The sequence below is a fragment of the Sturnira hondurensis genome, unplaced genomic scaffold (assembly GCF_014824575.4).
Source record: "Sturnira hondurensis isolate 20B ecotype Veracruz unplaced genomic scaffold, ASM1482457v3 Scaffold0008196, whole genome shotgun sequence".
NCBI lineage: Eukaryota > Metazoa > Chordata > Mammalia > Chiroptera > Phyllostomidae > Sturnira > Sturnira hondurensis.
The window spans coordinates 6,445,240-6,465,838 of NW_028080827.1; the positions used below are offsets into that span (position 1 = coordinate 6,445,240).

The following is a 20,599-nucleotide window of genomic DNA, read 5'->3' on the forward strand; positions in this document are numbered from 1 at the left end:
TTAATGGGCACTTGAACTGCTTCCAAATCTTGGCTATTGTAAATAACACTGCATTCAACATATATATTGAATGCAGTGTTCATGTATTCTTTAAAAGTAGTGTTTTGTGTTTCTTTGGATATATCCCCAGAAGTGGAATCTCTGGGTCATAAGGCAGTTCCATTTTTAATTTTTTGAGGAATCTCCACACTGTTTCCCACAGTGGCTGCACCAGTCTGCATTCCCACCAACAGTGCACTTGGGTTCCCTTTCTCCACACCCTCGTCAGTACTTGCTGTTTATGGATTTATTGATGATGGCCATTCTGACAGGTGTGAGGTGATATCTCGTTGTGGTTTTAATTTGCATTTTTCTGACAATTAGTGACATTGAGCATCTTTTCACATGTCTATCAGTCAACTGTTTGTCCTCTTTGAAGAAGTGTCTGTGCAGGTCCTTTGTCCATTTTTAATTGGACTGTTTGTGTGGTTGGTGTTGAGTTGTGTAACTTCTTTATAAATTTTGGATATTAACCCCTTACCTAATGTACTGTTGGCGATTATGCTCTCCCATACAGTGGGCTGTCTTTTCATTCTGTTGGTGGTTTCTTTTGCTGTGAAAAAAATTTTTAGTTTGATGTGATCCCATTTGTTTTCTTTCGTTTCCCTTGCCCAAAAAGATGTATCAGAAAAACACTGCTACAAGAAATATCCAAGATTTTACTGCCTATATTTTCTTCTAGGAATTTTATGGTTTTGAGTCTAACACTTAAGCCCCTCATTTATTTTGAGCTTCTTTTTGTATATGGTGCAGGAAGGCAATCTGGGTTTTGTAGGGATTTTTTTCACCATTAATAGAATAGGCTTCCTTTACCCCATTGTATATTCTTGCCTCCTTTGTCAAATATTAATTGCCTACAAAAGCACAGGTGTACTTCTAGGCTGTCTATTCTGTTCCGTTGATCTGTGTGTCTGTTGTTATGCCAGTATGATACTGTTTTGACTAATGTGGTCTTGTGGTGTAGTTTGATTTCAGGTAGCTCAATTCCTCCAAGTGGTTCTTCCTTCTCAAGATTGCTGTGGCTATTCTGGGTCTGTGGTTCCATATAAGTTTTTGGAATATTTGTTCTAGTTCTGCGAGATATGCTGTTGGTATCTTGATAGGAATTGCATTGAATCTATAGAATGCTTTGGGTAGTATGGACATGTCAATGATGTTAGTTCTTCCTATCCCTGAATACTTGAGCTTGGTGCTCCAGGTATGTGCTATGTGCCCCCACCCTCTTTTTTAAAAAACTCAAAAATGATCATGCACGCCCAGATAAGTGTCAGAATACACCTTTAAGCAGCATCTTTAATATCTTACACACCCAGCCCGTGGGGCTGCCTTGCTATAGCTGCAGTACAGTATGAACGTGGTCATGTTTCACACATGGCCTTTCTGAGAAAGAGAACTGTAGGCATAAAGGAAAAGAGGGGACAGTAGGATGATGCAGAAAGGCTTTCTGTGACTAGAACAAATGCCTGAGAAAGAAAATCCTGAAGTAACGAGAAGATACCATTTCCCTGAGCTTTGCTAAATCTGGGCATGTGAAACCTTTAAACGGTATCAGTTGTACTTGATGCATTGTGCTGGCTGGATTCTATAGCAACGGATTTGTCTTTTGTGTCCTACAGATAATGTGCCAAATTGCCTATTTAAAATACCGACAAAAGATCGTCTTCTCAAGCAGAGGTCCTCAATTAAGGGCTCCTTTAAGTGAGCAAATCACTTCCCAGCAAGATGTCTTGATGCAGCAGGGATGGCTCAGACCGTTGGGTTTCCAGTGCTGTTGGGAGAGATGTATTATGAGCCACGACCCACCGGGGAGGCATGATTTTCCCTGCGTTACTGAATCTGTGGCAAAGCAAAAGCCCACAATGGGGGCGGGTAGTTGGCTTTTGCTCTTCTTCTCGTTCTCTTCTTGTGTCACAGCTCCTGCACCTGTCACGGCACCCTCTTGAGATCACCACTGGCGGGGAAGTCAAGGCCTCTGACTCTCAGCTATAGCCGAATTTCATGGGTTTTCACTGAGACTTTTTTTATGGTTGGCTGAAATCTAGCAAATGTTTCTTTGGTCACTACATTTTCTAACAGTGATCAACCCTTCAAGGTACTGTCACACACTGCTGTCTTCCTTGGGATGGTCTGTGTAGGAAGAGCAGAAACCATTTTGAATACATATCATTCCTCTGGAGTAAAGGCAAAGGTACTGACAGCTCCAGATTTATGTTTCGGGAATAACTGCCTTCAGTGGCAGTGCAGCTTATGCAAGTGTGATCTGTGAGGTGAGGTGAGGTGCTGTGATGTGATGTGAATGCAATAATCTCCCCATTTCTGAAAGGCTGTGAGAGCCAGTTGGGTAGTACAGAGATGCTTTTAGGGTTGGATGGAAGGTTGATCTAACTGACCTCTAAGGTACCTTCCAATCTGGAATTCCACGATTCCCTTGGGACAGTTATATTGACTCCTCTGGTGCTAGCAGTCAGTGAGGGTGGGGGCAATTTAGGTTTGATTTTACACCTGGAGGGAGGGGTATTGTGATGCCAGAAGGATGACCACTAGAGAGTGGGAACTGTCCCAGCTGAGGGGCACAGGAGAGGGGTGAGTGGGCAATCTCTCAGTCAGAGCCTGTACCAAGAGGCATGGGGCCTGACAGGGCAGTTAGAAAAGGCAGTGGACCCTCAGTCCACTTGGTTGCAGACTGTGGAAAGAATCAAAGTTTTGCTTGCTGTAAAACATGCCTCTGGTTCTTTCCTGTTTCCTGAAATCTGTGTCACTTTGAACAACACGTCTCCTGAGCAATATTTCCAGGAGGCTGTCATTAGAGTGAACAGCAGGCTCCCTGCAATAGAAGACCGTGTGAATTGATCCTGTCTGGCGATGCCTTTGCACTGTTAGGCAATCACTTCCCCTCGCAGGGCCCAGTGTCTCTAGGAGCTTATGAGGTTGAGTAGCTCTTTTATAGATTTCTTGAAGTTTTCTACATAAGCAATCATGTCACCTGCAAATAAAGATCATTTTAATTCATCTTGTCAATATGTCTGCCTTTCACTCCATTTGCCTTGCTTTTCTGCACTGGCTAGTTTCTCCAGCAGAGTGTGAAGTGAACGGGATAAGCGTAGATACCTGGTCTTATTCCCGACCATAGGAGAAAGCACTCAGTGTTTCTCCATTAGGGATGACATTAGGTTTTTCATAGATGCCCTCTTTCAGGTTGAGGACATTTCTTCTATTCCTAGAAAAGGTGTTAAATCTTATGAAATTCCTTTTCTGCATCCATTGAGATAATCATACAATTTTCTTTTAAATTGTTAGTTTGCTGCATCACCTCAACTGAATGATTCAAATTTTGGACTCTGTTCTGACATGAAGTTAAACTACTTGCAGATCAGCCTCGTCTGGTCATTAAGCATTGTTAGGGCAGCCTCGACTCTCAGACTAATTTAGCCCCACTACTACGACAAGACTATACCCAGTATCCCGTCCTTCTCTGAGATCACTCTGCCTTGACAGGCGGGATGAGCACTTCCCTTTGCAGGCTGGGAGGGTTGCGTAGTAACGTGCTTGGGTCCATTCTTTTCCCTGTCTTGCATTCTGCACAGATCATTACGCAGCCAAAGACTCAAGTTCTGAAGTTCCCCAGCTCTTTCTACACAACTACCTCCTCTCTCATAGGCTGTCTCACAAATGCTAGTTTGTCCCCAAGCTCTTGTTTTTGTCTCTTCACCACAGCAAAGTTGCCAGGCTCTGGCTGGGTCCCCACTCCCTGTGCTGCTGCCTGCAAACGACCCGCCAGCAGTAAGCTGTGCCAGTCAGACAGACCCGGTTTGCTTCCTTTCTCCCAGGGATCAGAAAGCTGTCCTTTCCTCAGGGCAGTGCTGGGATGGGACATGGCATAGACCCCGACTGTTTCTAGCTGGGTGTTTCTAGGGCCGCAAGTCCTATCATGAGGGCTCCCCTGGAGTGGAAATGCCACCCACTGCAGTTTGTTCACACTGTACCCGTCCATCTTAACGCCTGTCACAGAGCAACTTTCCTTGTTTTGCTCTTTTGAGTAAAAGCATTTTGTACTGGAACGCCACGGAAATTGGTGAGGGTGTTGGGGGACCTTTGCTGCTCATTTAGCAGCATCAGTGATAACCACTGTTGGCCTCCGTTCCAATTCCTAAAAATGAGAGCAAGGATAAGTCCCTAGCCTCTACTCTAAAATGTGAGGAGTCAAGCAAATAATGCAGATGACGTCACCCACTGTTATAGTACCAAGCCAGCCCCTCCCAGTGCTCCACCCAACCTGCGTGGAGGCATCAGACTTCTGATCAAGCCTTACCTTTCTCCTCTTCTTGTGACTGTCCCTCTTGTGGTTCTGTCGTCTCTTCAGCCGGTTGTTGCAGCCCCATGTCTCTAAGAGTGTTCCGTCAGCACCTCCTGGAAATGTTGTTCTTTAAAGATGGCCATGCTGCTGTCCTAAAATGGTTATTTGTGTTAGTTATTTGTTTTTTGAAAGCTCGTTATTTGTTTTTTTGAAAGCTACAAATGCAAGCTTCACTTTTAAAGTACATGATATGGTATCACAAAGTAGTGTGTCAGAATTCCTTGTGCAACAGGCTAATATGTCATTGTTTTTCTCAGGGCTACCTGGAGCCACAGGGATTCCCGGGCAAAAGGGAGACCCTGGTGAACTGGGCTCGACCGGAAACGAGGGCCCAGCAGGGCAGAAGGGTGAAAAGGGGGACAAGGGGGACGTGTCCAATGACGTGCTCCCTACAGGTAAGAGGCTGGCGCTTGGGCCCTCTCCCAGGGTAAACAGGCCCAGAGACCTGCCTGGGCTTTAATAATCTGGGGGGGGGGGGGGGCATTCTGGGTTTTCTCTACTCGTTTGCCTTATGTGGCCATCTTGTAGCCTGTTTTAGGGTTCTGGGCTTTGAAAAAAGAGAACACCAAGCATGTTACCCCAGTGTTGGCAAGGCCAAATCTGGGATCTAAGCAGAAGGAGGTTAAATAATTCAGGTCTAAACATTGTGGTTGGATTAAATTAGGATGCAGGGAAAAGCTTCATTTTCCCAAATATCTATTAAATCCTGCACAATCCAAAATAATACACGCCAGCAAGCAATTTAACATACACTGACCGAAAACACAGGCCTTTTCTTTGCAGTCAAGATAGGCCCTTATCTTGAGACTTTGACATGGAAAATTGGGGAAAACACAGTTGCTGGTGTTCTTTTTCTGGTTTTTAGCCCAGATAGTTGCTTTTAAAAGCAGATAGTTGGTGTCTATGGGGAGGAGATGGAGGTACAGTGAGCCCAGAAAGACGATCACGTAGTGGAAAGAGTAGGTGACAGTTCATGGTCACATTTGAAAAGCACAATACTTTGGAGATCATTTGTATCATAAAAACATAACTGTCCTGTTAATGTATTTAGTAAACATCTGTTGAATATCAAAGAGCAGCGTTTATGAATTGGGGGCTTTGCTAAGAGCTGAGACTATGAACATGAACGTAAGACATGATGCCTGTTCTTAAGAAGCTAAGATGACAGGTGTTCAGAATAACGACCCTGAATCATTTGCCCATTCATCCACTGAAAACTTACTGAGCACCTGCGGTTTGCTGGACACTGTGCTAAGACCAAAGCATCAGGGGAGACCAAATTCCATTTAGCATGCTTTGTTTCATCAACAGGGGAGGATGCTCTGCAAAGTGCACAAAACTGAAGAGGTGTTTTCACAGAGTTATATACATGAATATACTTTGAAAGTATAAGATCATGTGGACTTCAGTCATGTGGGAAGTCAGTCCATCCAGAATACAGCCTTCCCATACACTGCTGAGCAAGGCGGGTGGGTGATGACAAGCCATTCAGAAAACCAGCCTCCCTGAGAGAATTCGAGTTCCGGAGGCCAGGCCAGAGCTGAGTGTGCCCTCTGGTCCGAGAGTGGAGGAGGCCTAGTAGGGCTGGATCGTGTCTGCCTGGCCTACAGATCTCCGCCCCCTGCGGAGTGACCTTTGCTTGCCCGCTCTCGAGAGACTGAAAAGGCTTATTTTGGTCTGACCGGGAAGAGGCAGCTAAAGAGATCTTAGATCACCAGTGTCGCCCTGGACAGGCAGGTAGAACCAACGGGCTGAGTGGCCCAGCCTAATGGCATCCCTATGAAAGCCCCAGAACCAGCAGCCCCTGCAGAGGCCTGCACCCACGAGGGCCACCGGAAGTTAGAGGAATAGTGGCCTTTAGGTGTGGAGGGGTTCCAGCTGTGAGGCACTCCCCAGGGTCCTCAGTCATCCTCAAAAGCCCTTTCCCAAGGGAACATGACTCAGTCTGGAGGTGAAGAATCAGGCTCAGCAGGGCTAAGCTGCCCAGTCACGGTCTCGAAGCTGGACAGGAGCTCCTTATTTCCCTCACTGCACAGAGTGGTGCTTCTCATACCTGGCTGCATAGTAGGACACTTTGAAAAATACAGATGAATAAAGACAGTCTCGGGGATGTCAAGTACGGCATAGGGAATATAGTCACTGATATTTGAAAAACTGTGTGGTATCTGCTGGGCACTAGACTTATCGGGTTGATCACTTTGTAAGTTATATCAATATCTAACACTATATTGTATGCCTGAAACTAATATGATATGCCAACTGTAATTGAAAAAAATTTTTCATATTTTTAAAAGATTAACGTAACCCATGTCCCTGCAGTTCTGATCTAATCGGCCTGGGAGGGAGCCCAGGCATAAGAAGTGTATTAAATCTCCTTGAGCGATTCTGCTGAGCAGGCAGGGTTGGCGTCCATGGACACCAGCCGGTGAAATAGGATGAGCTTTGGAGTGACACACACCTGAGGCTGAGGTCCAGCCTATTCGGGTGTGACCTTGGGCAAAGCACTCAGCTTCCTTAAGACTGACTCCCAGAGAGGCTTCTTCATAGAGCGGCAGAGAGTGGCCACGAGAAGATACAAAATTCTCAGTGCAGTTCCTGGCACATCGGTGGAACTCAGCCCTCACTGCGGGGACTTCTTCAGCTCCGCCTGGGCAGGTGCTAGGGCACAGTCGCCTGCAGGAGGCGCTGCTCAGCGAGCCTCCCGGGAGGGACTCCTGCTCTTTTTATTTTGTGTGAAACCCAACTCTGGTTACAGCTCTTTAATCAATCTCCAATCTCCCTCCCCCCTACCTTCTCTCTCTCTCTCTCCAGGTACCAAAGGTGACCCAGGCCCACCCGGCCCTCCCGGGCCACCAGGCCCTCCAGGACCCCCAGGATCCCCTGGAAGAAGGTCCAAAGCCCCTCCTCGGCAGCCAAACATGTTCAACGGCCAGTGCCCAGGTCACCAATCCCTGCCCCAGGGAACTTGCCTCCTCCACTAGTGGTCCCAACTCTCGGGCTCTGTGACTGGATTTTTTAAACAGAGGGAGGAGATTTTATCCAAAGCCAGATTTTACCCCGGGAGTTCCCCCTTGCTACATATCTGTGGGAGGCCTGGGCAGTCTGTCCCCTGGATGAGGACTGGTGGCAGGTTAGAACCGGGCTTCCCACCCCTTCCCTCACCTCTCCCCATCCAGTTACCANCCAGTGCCCAGGTCACCAATCCCTGCCCCAGGGAACTTGCCTCCTCCACTAGTGGTCCCAACTCTCGGGCTCTGTGACTGGATTTTTTAAACAGAGGGAGGAGATTTTATCCAAAGCCAGATTTTACCCCGGGAGTTCCCCCTCGCTACATATCTGTGGGAGGCCTGGGCAGTCTGTCCCCTGGATGAGGGCTGGTGGCAGGTTAGAACCGGGCTTCCCACCCTTTCCCTCACCTCTCCCCATCCAGTTACCAGACTATTCCTCTTCCTTGCCAAATCCTCCATCCCCCTCCCCTGAACTAGACTTGAAGGCTAACCCACTCACTCCTGGAGCATGATGGACTTGACTGATGCTGGAGCAGTTGATGGGGAAGTCCGGACAGGTTAACTCCCCACAAATACTGCAGCACTACCGCCGCCACCACTAAGCTTTGAGTGCTAACAATGTGCTAGGTGCAGTGCTAACTGCTTGCTTCATTTAATTCTCCCAGCAATGCCAGCGTATAGGAATTGTTATTGTCACCCGTTCAGGAGCACCCATTTGTGCCTGGCACAAAACTGAAACACTCAGTAGTAAGGGGCAGAGCTGGTCTCCAAAGCCAGGTGTGCCTGACCATAAGGACCCTTCTCTATAAACATCTTCCTTTTGGAGGTGGAAATTCACACTTTGAGACTAAGGCAAGGGACACCTGACCTCTGGTAGGCTGACGGAACTTGTTCTTTGGCCAGTTTAGGTGGCCACAGGATGGAAAACTACTTAAAATCAAGGCCCATACTCTGGAAAATGCTTCTAGGGCAGTGCTAGACCTCCTTCCCAAAGGCAGTAACTGGGATCTGCTTACCTACTTAGGCCGTGAGGAGGCAGCACTTAACGCTCTTGCTTCAGCGACAGACAGGAGGGCCTGACTGGCGTGTCGGTCACACCCGCTGTGGATTTCACAGCCACTTTCCTAAACACTCCGTACTTCTCTTTGGTGCACTGTGTTTCCTGGAAGGCATTTGGGGGTCATGCACTGAGCTGTAAGAGTGGGCAAATCTGTGCTTTCAAAGATGTCTCATGTGCTCCTCACCCCCATAAATGGAGCCTGATTATAATTCTTCCTGGCAGTAAGCTGCTTCTTCTCTGGCATTCGGTGCCACCACCTCCGTTAGTGTCAGCCCTTTCTTGCATGAGTGAAGGGGAAATCTGACCTGAGCTTTGTGGAGTCGAATTCCCAAGCTCCGTCAGCCAGTGATGGTGAGTGCCTGGAGAAGCACTCTCCTCCGCCTGGCCCAGGTTCCCAGAGGCTGGGCGGCAGGGGTGAGGGGTGGGGCCCCAGAGCTATGAAGACAGGGTAGTGAAGGTTTAAATGAGAGGCCACTCTGCCCCCATCTCCCCCTTTGCCCCCTAGAAATGGGTCCTCAGTCCCTGCAACTGACCTTGGCCCTCTCTCCTGCACCAATCCCATTTATNGATGGTGAGTGCCTGGAGAAGCACTCTCCTCCGCCTGGCCCAGGTTCCCAGAGGCTGGGCGGCAGGGGTGAGGGGTGGGGCCCCAGAGCTATGAAGACAGGGTAGTGAAGGTTTAAATGAGAGGCCACTCTGCCCCCATCTCCCCCTTTGCCCCCTAGAAATGGGTCCTCAGTCCCTGCAACTGACCTTGGCCCTCTCTCCTGTTCCAATCCCATTTCTTTACTCTCCTCCCACCCCCACAGCTTTAGAAGCAGTTTGGTACAACAGAAATTAATGAGTCTTTTCTTCAGACTGAGAACAGGAGGGTCTCCCTGTCCCTTCTGGTACAAAGCCCGAGCTCCTCAGGGGACACTCAGGGTGAAACTCAGAGGCAGCAGGACCACCTGCGGGAGAGTCGGTGCAGGTCGGAGACTGCTTCCCAGAGGAATTCAGAGAAACAGGGCTCATCCTGCTAGAAACCAGCTTAGAGATCTCGGAGGGTTCCGCCCCCTCCTGGCTGATAAAGAAACCTCTCCAGATTTTTTTGTGAGCTTCCTCACTGACAGCCGAGGAGGTGCTGATTTCTTCTACCCAGCAGCCACAGGGTGATGTGAACCCGTCAGAATGAGTCCAGCCTCCCCAGAAAGCCCGATGGGCCCCAACCTACCCCTGCCCCAGGCCGGGGCCCTCCCCCAGCCAGCTCACTCCCTCTCCTCGTTGCAGTGGCCATGTCCCCCCTCCCTCCTGTCCTGCTCCTGCCACCCTGAGCCACCTCCTCACCAAAGGTCTGAATTGAGCCCATTTGTTACGGGAACAAGGACAAAGTGTGTAGGATGGATCCCAGCTCAGGTGTAGCCTAAAACCAAGTGTGAATCAGGTGCCCATCGAGGACCTGAGAGCCAGAGGCCTTCAAGCAGGGGCAGGTGGGCAGATGTGGCGAGGGGCTCAAATGTGCCAGGCCAGGCTGCCTGCCCCTGGCAGTCCAGGAAGAGGAGGTGAAGTGGGCTGCCTCCCGAGGCACTCCCCCACACCCCTGCATCAGCTTCCCTGAAATGGAAACTCTTCCAGAAAGTTGCAATCACAGTCATACCACCTGCCCCAAGAGGCCAGGAAAGCATCAGCAAGCCCCTCTCTCCCTCAGGCTGCTGCGTCCGGACTGAGCTGGCTCAGGCCACCTTTCCGCTTTTATGGACATCCTCTGGGGATGGTACCATCTTAGCAACTGTGGTCACGGAAAGCTTGTTGGGAACTCACCAATTAAGGGGGAGAATGTGGATGTGTATGACTTGATGTTGTTCAAAAGCAAGCAACCAAAAACCTTGGTGGGCCTATTGCAAGGGATGCTTGTGGGCCTAGAGTCTGGACTGAGGTGGGGAGAGCGCCAGGTGTAGACTTGCACAACGCCCAGCGCGCCAGCTGCACCTGCTCTGATTGTTGCTGTTGTTGTTTTAGGTGAGACATGTGCTGTCCCCAACGATGATACCTTGGTTGGCAAAGCTGATGAGAAAGTCAGTGAACACCATTCCCCACAGGCGGGTACAGAAACAAAGCATCCTATTTTGAAATTCAGAAATCGGATGCCTTAAAGTCGTCATTGGCAGGTAAGTAACTGTTTTCCATCCTCTTTTGGTAGAATCTATGATCACGTCCATTGGAAATGCAACACAAGTACTAAAAGTCGCGGAGACATTTGGGACCTGGATAAGAGAGTCTGCCAACAAGAGTGATGAGCGGATCTGGGTGACTGAACATTTTTCAGGTACTTTCACTTGGCAGATCATCTGTGTCTGCGCTGTCTTTGTATCTTTCATTCATTGCCTATCTGCAGGCTGGTTCTCTCTGTGTGCACCCGGAATCCTTGCTGCAGGGTCTTGCAATCACTATTTTAGAAAGCATGGGAGCAGGGAAGGGACGGGGCAGGACAGTTTTCTCCTCTGAGTGCACTGAGGGCAGCCCTTGCTGTTCAGGTAACAGGGATGGGACCAGGGCACCCCCCACGTAGCTTATCCAATTTTAGGCAAAGTATCCAGAAGGAAACAACATAGTGTTATGGCTGATGGCCTCATAAACCCTCAAAACATAATGGGGCAGAAATGCCAGAGACAAAGTCTTTTGTGCTACCCATCTGTCTCTGAGGTTGGCACCAGCCCCTGCTCCCGCCACCCCAGAGTACATTTTGGTCATCGTTCTCAGATATCAGGTGGACAGAGAGCCCAGGGGAGAAGTCGAAGTGCCATCTCGCAGGGACACTGCTTCTGAGCATGGCCTTAGTCACTCTGCCACAAAGGGAGGTGCTCAGGAATTGCTGGTCATGGTAGCAGGGGGCTGGTTCCAGAGGGGTCTGGCCACACCCACCGGTCGGAGCAGTAGCTGCGGTATGTGGCTTCATTTCATCACCACTAATGGTCCAGCTGCAGCAACTGCCCCGTGACCAGCTGAGAAGCATTCTGTGGCTCCCAAGGACAGAGGAAGGATGTGAGTAGTTAGCGGCTCTTCCTGGGAGAGGCCTATGTCAGTCTCAGAGAAAATTATAATTTATAAAGAGTCTGGAGTTGGATGGGGAGGGGGTGACACGTTTTCCTGGGAGGAACAAAGCTGACTCTGTGGCTCCTGCTCTCAAAAGACAAACCAGAATCCATAGAAGAGAGCTGGACTTTGAGTTTGGGAGTCTGACACCCTTCCAACTGGACAAGGACCCTTGCAGGATGTCTCGCTCCAACCTAGGTCCTTTCCCCTTCCTCCCCTCACTCGCTCCCAAACTCTGACTGCCAGACCAGAGGGCAGGCAGGTAACAGCCTTTCCCGGGCTTCCCTCCGCAGGCATCAGGGTGAAGGAGTTCAAAGACCAGCCCTCCCTGCTGAATGACAGTTACTCGCTCATCCATCTTCCGTATTACTTCCACGGCTGTGGGCACGCGGTTTACAATAGCACCCTCTACTACCACAAAGGGGGCTCCAACACCATAGTGAGGTGAGTCACTGGGCCCGCAGCGCCTCCGCTCGAAGACCAGACCGCGCCTGCTGTGGCGCTTCGGTCATCCGCGAGCTGTTCAGGGGTCGGCACTGTGTTTCCATTGCGTTGTGTCCCCGGGGCCTGGCACACAGTGCGAGGCCAGTCAGGGTCTGCTGACTCGATGAACCGCAGGACACAGCGAATGAGCCCCGCATCCCAGCCCCTGCCTGGGGTCTGCATTTATTGCTGGTCTGGAGACCGAGAGCAAGGTTGGAGCCAGAGAGCAGGAGACCTGGAGTGGTTAGAGAGGCAGCTTTCTCGCCCCCCGAGGAAGGTTGCAGCCAGAACCCAGAGGTCCCTTTGGCGGGAAGGTGTCACAACCCGAAATCGGTCCCTGCCAGTGCCAGACGGGGACAGGATGGCAGTCCTGAATTCCAGGGGTTCAGAGGAAGGAGCGCCCCGCGAGCTGAGATGGGCAGGCAGAGCCTTCTGGAACCCCCCTCGTCTCTGTTTTTTTTTCAAACCTGCTTCAGGGTTTCTCCACTGGCTTCAAATCGGTTGGTTATGCTCCAACCAAATCGGCAGATTCCCACGCATCCCGCTTCTTCTGCTGCTCAATAGCACCCTCTAGTGTTTCTCTTTTCTTTCAGCCTAATGTCTGAATTTTCATTCCGGGAGTCAGGTACCTTTTGAATCATAAATTCACTTTATGATACGGTCTGGACTTGAAGTCAGCCACATCAGACAGCCTCCGGGAGCTGAGGGCAGGGGTTCCATGTGTGGTCTCACTTATCCAGTCACCCAGCAGATATGACTTTGCAGCCTGGCCTTGCTACATCTCTTCCAGCCGGCCACTTTCTTCTTAACTTAGGCTGCTGTGAAACTTTTGACTTAAAATTACAGCAGAGTGGAGAAGGACCCCAAAAAACTTGGAGTTGGAAATTCAAGTTCAAACTTTGGCTCAGTTCGTTACTTGTATTCCTGGGCCAGTCACTTCTCTTTTTTCAAATATATTGGGTTAGCCAAAAAGTCTGTTATATTTTTCTGTAAATGGCTGCAGTAGGGTTTAGTTGTCTTTAACTTCATTCAAAACAATTTTGTTAGACTGCATCGTGACAGCTGTCACATCAACATGCATTAAAAAACTTCAAAATTGATAAATTTTTGTGTAGCCATTTTTATACTTGATCTTAGCCAAAAGGCCAAGAAGCGATTGTGCAGCCATTTTTAATATTGAAGATGGAAGAAGATACACATGTTCAGCATAATATGCTTTATTATTTCAAGAAAGCTAAAAATGTAGCTGAAACTGTGCAGTGTATGGAGAAGGTGCTGTGACTGACTAAACGTGTCAAAAGTGGTTTGTGGAGTTTCTTGGTCCTGTTGACATTTTGGCCAAATAATTCTTTGCTGTGGGGCCATCTGGTGCACTGGAAGGTGTTTAGCAGCGCCCCTGGCCTCTACCCACTGGAAGCCATTAGCAGGAGACAGCCAACATACTCAAAATACCCAAATCAATAAAGTTATGGGTGAAAGTGGAAAATGTGTCTTTGATTTCATGAAAAAAAAGTAACGAACTTTTTGGCCAACCCAATAAAATGAAAGGACTGAACCAGATCATCTTTCAAAGCCCCTCCAAAGTGGGGGGAACTTTGAGGAGGCATTTCAGGAGGTCAGCAAACCCTTGAGGATTCTTGACACGGGGTCTTGACAAGGAATCTCCCTGGGGTCACATGGCTAGTAGGTGGACACTTAGATGTAGTCACTGTCCTTTACTCCCCTGCTGCTCAGAGTGGGCATGGCCCCGGGAACTTACTAGAAGTGCAGAATCGCAGGCCCCACCCCAGTTTAATAGAAGAGGCTAAAAAACTACCCTTGTCCACAAAAATGGTGGCTCATATCTACTTTTTTTTTACACATTCCAGATTTGAATTTGGCAAAGAAACATCACAAACTCTGAAGCTTGAAAATGCCTTGTATTTTGATCGAAAATACCTCTTTGCCAATTCCAAGACTTATTTCAATTTAGCTGTAGATGAGAAGGGCCTTTGGATCATCTATGCTTCCAGTGTGGATGGCTCGAGCATCCTCGTGGCCCAGCTGGACGAGAGGACATTCTCTGTGGTGCAGCATATCAATACCACGTACCCCAAATCCAAGGCCGGCAACGCCTTCATTGCCCGAGGGATCCTCTACGTCACGGACACCAAAGACATGAGGATAACATTCGCCTTTGATTTGCTAGGAGGGAAGCAGATCAATGCAAACTTTGATTTAAGAACTACTCAGTCTGTTCTTGCCATGTTATCGTACAACAGGAGAGACCAGCATTTATATTCCTGGGAAGATGGCCGTTTAATGCTCTATCCTGTGCGGTTTTTGTTGGCTACGTTAAACCCGTGACAGAATGCATTCTGTTCCCCTCAGTAAGCTTCAGGGCTCCCCTGGCACCATTTATGTCCCAACAGAAAACTGTCGTTAAGGGTAGCCAGGTACTTAGCTGTCATAGTTCCATGACATGAGAGTTTATATGGTTGGTAGATGCCCTTTAAATTCAGATTCTTTAAAGGAAATTAACAGCTTGGAAGTCACAATGGCTGAGATTTGGTGATTCCTCCACAAACTAGCCGAGCAAGTTACCCCTCCCTGTCAGGCCCTTCCCCCCACCCACCCTGCCCGTGGGTGATGTGAAAGAGCTGGCTAAGAGGATGGGTAAGGTTTTCTCTGCCTATAGGGAATTCTGTGATTTTTGGCCGTTGCTGCTTTTACAATTGTATATATTTGGGGGTTTTGTTTCATTTTGTTTTGTTTGTAGCCATGTGCTGAGCAGATTTACCTCTGAGTTGATCAGCCCAATTGCTTGAGCAATGAATTCTTTAGCGCTGTCTTGTACTTGGTGCCTTGGGAAGCGGCACGGACCCATGGAGGCTGACGAGATACCGCATTACCCATAGTTTGTTCCCTTTCTCTGCACCTGTGCCTGCTCCCGAATGGCCATTCTCCTCAGCTCCTGCTGGCTAATCCAAGATGAGGAGCAAAAGCCAGCAACAGCTACAAGCCCAGATTTTCTAATAAACCAAAACAGGCCCTTCCACACTCCTATCAGTTTCTGATCATGCTGATTTGCCTCAGTGGGTCATAAACTGAGTCCTCAGGTCTCACTGGCTTCTTCTACCACAGCTACCTACCCACTATTGGAGTAATGCACATCGTGTGTGGGAGCATGGCTGGCTAGGAATATGGGAAGCACTTGGCAGTTTTCAGAAGAGAGGCACCATTTGTAGTTAGTTAGAACAGGGAAGGGCAAACCATGGCCCTCGGGCCAAAGCCAGCCCATCAACTATTTTTGTAAATAAAGTTTTATTGGAACACAGTTACATGCAGATGGGTATGATAGCCTATGGCTACTTTTGCTCTATAATGGTGGAGTTGATTCGTTGCCAGGAAGCTGAGCAGTGGCCCTCAAAGTCTAAAACACTGACCCCCTGGCCCTTTACAGCCAGTCTGCCCACCCTTGATCCAGAGCAGCAATTTTCAACCGGTGTGCTGCAAGAATTTTTAAAACATGCGATGCTCCACTATTTAGTCTGAGGCACTGACCTCTTTTCCCTTAGATGATCAAATTGAAGAATGACAACAGCCACCACAACAGCCATCTGGTGTGAATGAATCAAAATTAAACCCATTGGGGGGGTCAGATCAGCAAAAAATACATACTTTTTGGTGTGCTATAGAATTTTAGTACTGAGTTTGTGTGTGCCATGAGGTGGGAAAGGTTGGAAATCGCTGGCCTAGAATGCAAAGTGAGCGTGATTCCTGGAAGGGCTGATTCATGAGAGCCTGTTACATTTTGTTCTGTCCCAGATCCCACAGCGGTCAAGTACATGGTGTGAGACTTTTGATGGAGGGAAAGGATGAGGACAGCAGAAAATTCAGGGGACTTCCAAACCGAGTTAGTGAACTGTCCTTCTCTAATATAGTTTTACAGGGTGTCATCAACTCTCATTGAAATCCAGGAGAAAATCCAGTTTAACTTGCTCCTAAACACCCTTAAATACCTACATATCCTGCCAACTCAGTTCATGAAAGCTGAGTGGCTCAGTCCTTCAGCCGTAGAGCCACTGAGAGTAGAGAGGAACCTGGGAAGCTACTAGGGCCCTGCAGCCAGGAGGGGGCCTAGGGAAAATGTTATGTGCACCTGTTTCCGTGATTTCCCTCCCTGAATCCACGTGCGTCTGGGGAGATGCTCTTGCAACTTTTCACCTGGNACTCTCATTGAAATCCAGGAGAAAATCCAGTTTAACTTGCTCCTAAACACCCTTAAATACCTACATATCCTGCCAACTCAGTTCATGAAAGCTGAGTGGCTCAGTCCTTCAGCCGTAGAGCCACTGAGAGTAGAGAGGAACCTGGGAAGCTACTAGGGCCCTGCAGCCAGGAGGGGGCCTAGGGAAAATGTTATGTGAACCTGTTTCCGTGATTTCTCTCCCTGAATCCACGTGCGTCTGGGGAGATGCTCCTGCAACTTTTCACCTGGGGCCAAACCCATTCTCACTGACTCTGAGTCCTGGTGTTATACCTTACTAATAGAAGCATTTTAAAACTTAGGGGATGTGCTGATTTAAATATTTAAATCTCTCCACTGAAAATACCTAGGCAGATGTGAGGAAAGTTCCTGTTGTGTTCTCAAAATAAGGGTATTTAAAACTTTCCCTTCTACTTTTTAATTCGATTGGTTATGTTATATCATCACAACTTTTAAAAAATACTCTTCAGATTCATATATTATAAAAAAGTAAAATGGAGTTTCATATTCAAGATCAATGTATCTAATGAAAGCCAGTCTTCCTTCAAAGTATTTAAATATATGTGTCACACTGCTGGACACAGAAGACCTGGATATGAACATAATTTCAAAGCAACAGCCATGTAGTAATAGTAACAAATGCAACACTAACTGTACGTGTGGGAGCAACCTAAAAGGGTAGTTTTTAAATTCACACGTATCCCTTTGAGGAAGAAGTTTTAGAACCCCCGGTCTTGCTTGAAAGCTGACCTATCTCGGCTGCCCCGGCTGTGGGTGAGGAATTATGCACTCACTATTGGAGGAGCCGACAGTGGGCTGCATGCTTTTTGTTACGGCAGAGTAATAAAAGGACATCCAAGTTTGACTGAGTTCTTATGGATAATTTTATACAGTTCAAAGTTTGCCTTTACAGAGAGGAAGAGTTAAGACTTTACTCATTTTTCCTGCAAGCAGTGCTTGATTAAAGAAACAAAAGGCCTGGGCTCACTGCTAAAGCAAATGCACAACTGAATGCTTTTAAGTCCAGATAGCGTCTCTGCAGTCTCCACAGCCACTCATTACCAACGTTGCTTTAAAGCACTTTCCAAAACTCTGCACTTCTGATGTCAGAACCAAACTAGATAATTCTCTAATTCTTCTTTTATCTAAACTAGATAGCTTCCCACTGGAAAGTAAATAAAACCACCCACCCGAACCTCAAAGGTAGGTTGGACCCTATTTCAAAGCATTTTCTTTGCACTGATAACACTTCTGATTGAAGCTGTGCAGGCGGGGATGGTCTCACCATATCACCAAGGACAGGTGTTAGGACAGAGAAAGAGTTCTGGAGTGGAAGTTTTCAAATGACTGAGTTCTGATATTAGGCATCTTGACAGTCTTATTTCCCTCAAGGTCGCAAGGGGAAAAGTCAAATGAGACATGCCAGTCCTTGAAGAGCCAGGTGTCGTTTTCCAGCTGCGAGGAGGACATGTTGGCTGTGACTGTTTGCGTTAAGCATGGAAGGAGAAGAGTGTGTGTGACAGGGCTTTTCCGTTTTCATCCCGGCGCTGTGACCTTGTGCAGCACGTCATTAAAAGTCATCATTTCCAAACTGTAACCACAGACCCTGAACAGTTCTCAAAAACAAATGAATAATGGTGAATGTCTCCTTTGGGGGTTGTAATTTTGTTTAACTTTAATCTAGTTAGCCAATAAAATAATCATTGCTGAACACAATCACGTGTTGAAACAAGTGTATCATTATTTTTAATGCTTTGCAATTTACATGCAACATTCAAAAGTAAAACAACGACCAAAGCAACATCCTGGTGGGATCACACCAGGTGGCGTTTCCGTTGAAATGTCTGCAGTTTGAAAGCCCCTCTGAATAGTGAAAACTCACGGATACAGACCGTGTTTTCTCTACAGAAAAATCAGTACAATGCAACACTAGCAGCTAGGACTTCATAGACACAGACATAGGTGCAATGAAAACTTGCTAATTTGTTGGCATAGGGGAGGCAACTGAACAGGACATAACATTTGGGGCTAAAAAAATGGAAAAAACAAAATTGGATTTGTATGAATTTGGGCAATCTCTTAATGCCTTGAACTTCTGTTTCTTGTAAAATGTGGGTATAGTATTCCTTAACCTCCTTTGACTTCTCTCTGTGAATGAGAAATGCTCTGAACATAATATAACTCTTGGTAAATTAAAGTTGTTACTTTTATAGCTCATTCCTGAGGAAAGCCAGAGTGACCCTGCTATTCCTACGGCTTTATTCGAGTGCTGGTCAGGGACACAGCGGCCGACAGCTGCTGTCTGCTGGACTGGGTGATTGGGTAGTTAGCACCTCCCACCACCAGAACAGAACCAAAAAAGGTCCCTCGGTTGTGCAGCAAATTTACAGTGAAACTTCCCCCAGGTAATAATAATCTTCTAAAAAAACAGTTCAAAAACATGCTGCTTTGGTCTACAGAGCTTCTTCATAACCTTCTCTAGATGTGTCCCTGTTAGTGGGCAGCCCAGGCAGGTACTGCTGATGACTTTTGTCCCTAAAATATAAAGCAAAAAGAGAGAAAAGTTCACAAAGAAAATAGAAGTCTTGCCTTTCTGACTGTACTACACAGACTTTGCATGCAATGTTAAGATATCCAGTCTGACAGCCATTCACTGTCAAAGTTAAAATAAGAAAGAAATTAATCTGCCTCACTACTTTCTCTCTAAGCAATCTGCTATGACCAGTCTTTAAAACTGAGCTACTTAAAAAATGATGGTTAATCTGCCTCTAAGATGTTAACAACAAAAAAAACCTCTAGTTCTAAATTGCGAAGTTCTTGTATCCAGCATTGTCAGTGACCCAAACTCATTTGCCAAGAGGCCACGTACAGAAGCACAGGGTTACAGAAGGTCAGCACTTGACCCGGCCCTCTTGTGTTACAGTCTAAGCAAGTGAAGCCAGAGAAGGTCATTCACTCAGCACCACAGCTTAGGTGCCAGCAAGCATCAACAGGAGATGCTGTATCCGGACTTTATGATCATTTTCCACCTCTCTTTCTCTTCCAAAGTAAGGATCCGGTCTTTGTAATTGGCAAGTGGAAATAATTCCTGCTGGTTAGGTTTTTAAAGGCATTCCTTTTGAAAAAGCTCTGCCTAGAGGAATACGCCAAACCCTGTAGTCAGGCAGAGAACACTCCCTGTGAGGAAGCTCCAGCACAGCGATGCCCACCATCACCTTCTGGGAGGTGGGTACGCAGGCCGATGCCCAGTGCCGTGTGTTACTCCAAAAACGACCTCCGCCGCTGGATGACCCTTCCAGGCCCCCAGTTCTGGAGACATCAAAGTGGCTGCTACCTGGTGCTGACCCTCTCTGTGCCGTATCTTGTCCAGGCAATTTCAATTCGACCACATGAGTTCACTTAGTCACAGGTGCTCAAGAGGAAATGTCCTTAAATGTCATCTATTCTCTCTACTCAGTGTTTTAATCCTCTCTGCAAATGTAGTGGACACTGTGGCGCACTCACTTCTACCTGGACTCCCGTCAGGAAAGGCGCTTTGCCCCTGGTGCTGGGAGCATTCTCAGCTGTCTCCGCTTCGGGCATTGCCTTGGCTGTAGAGACCCTCTTAGCCAGGACACACCCCCTCATCCGGTGACTGCTCTGTGCATATAACGGCCTGGCAGCCCAGCCCAACTTGGAACTATCCTAAGAGGTCCTCCTCGTGCCAGAGCTCTCCAGGGTTCAGCCACGCGTGTCACAGGGCCTGTGCTGCAGGCTGACTTTTCGTTCCTGCTTCCTTCTGCTCCCTTACGAGGGTGTTGAACTAAGCACTCTTTAATGGCACCTGCCTAAACTCCAGCTCACAGTTTGTTCCTGGGGAACCCAACCTGGTTGCAGGGTTGCCCAGATAAATTTTAATTTCTCCCATCCAAGTACTAACCAGGCCTGACCCTGCTTAGCTTACGAGATCGGGCACATTCAGGGTGGTATGGCCATAGACTAAATTTTAATTTCAGATAAAGAACAACATCAACAAAATTTTGCCCTGGCTGATGTGGCTCAGTGGATTGAGGGCTGACCTACAAACCAAAGTGTCACTGGTTCGATTCCCAGTCAGGGTATATGCCTGGCTTGCAGGCCAGGTCTCCAGTAGGGGGCGCATGAGAAACAACCACACACTGATGGTTCTCTTTCTCCCTCCCTTCCCCTATCTCTAAAAGTGAATAAAGAAAGAAAGAACAACAACAACAACAATTTTTTTTAGTATAAGTATGTCCCAGATATGGTATGGGATATGTTTCTACTAGAAAATTATTTATTAGAAGCCCATTTTAAACTGGAAGTCCTGTATCTCT

The 20,599-nt window shown here is 47.6% G+C and overlaps 1 protein-coding gene across 2 annotated transcripts in view; it reads left to right on the top strand.

Annotated features, from left to right (window-relative positions):
* GLDN (gliomedin) overlaps positions 1-14,773 on the top strand; it is a 68,699-nt gene extending 53,926 nt beyond the window's left edge. For both annotated transcript variants that reach the window (XM_037054630.1, XM_037054631.1), the window contains exons 5-10: positions 4,651-4,788; positions 7,205-7,333; positions 10,460-10,543; positions 10,641-10,766; positions 11,827-11,977; positions 13,885-14,773. In XM_037054630.1, coding sequence (XP_036910525.1) covers positions 4,651-4,788; positions 7,205-7,333; positions 10,460-10,543; positions 10,641-10,766; positions 11,827-11,977; positions 13,885-14,362 — 1,106 coding nt within the window. In that variant the 3' untranslated portion in view covers positions 14,363-14,773. The remainder of the gene's footprint in view (positions 1-4,650; positions 4,789-7,204; positions 7,334-10,459; positions 10,544-10,640; positions 10,767-11,826; positions 11,978-13,884) is intronic.
* Positions 14,774-20,599: the final 5,826 nt, after the last annotated feature.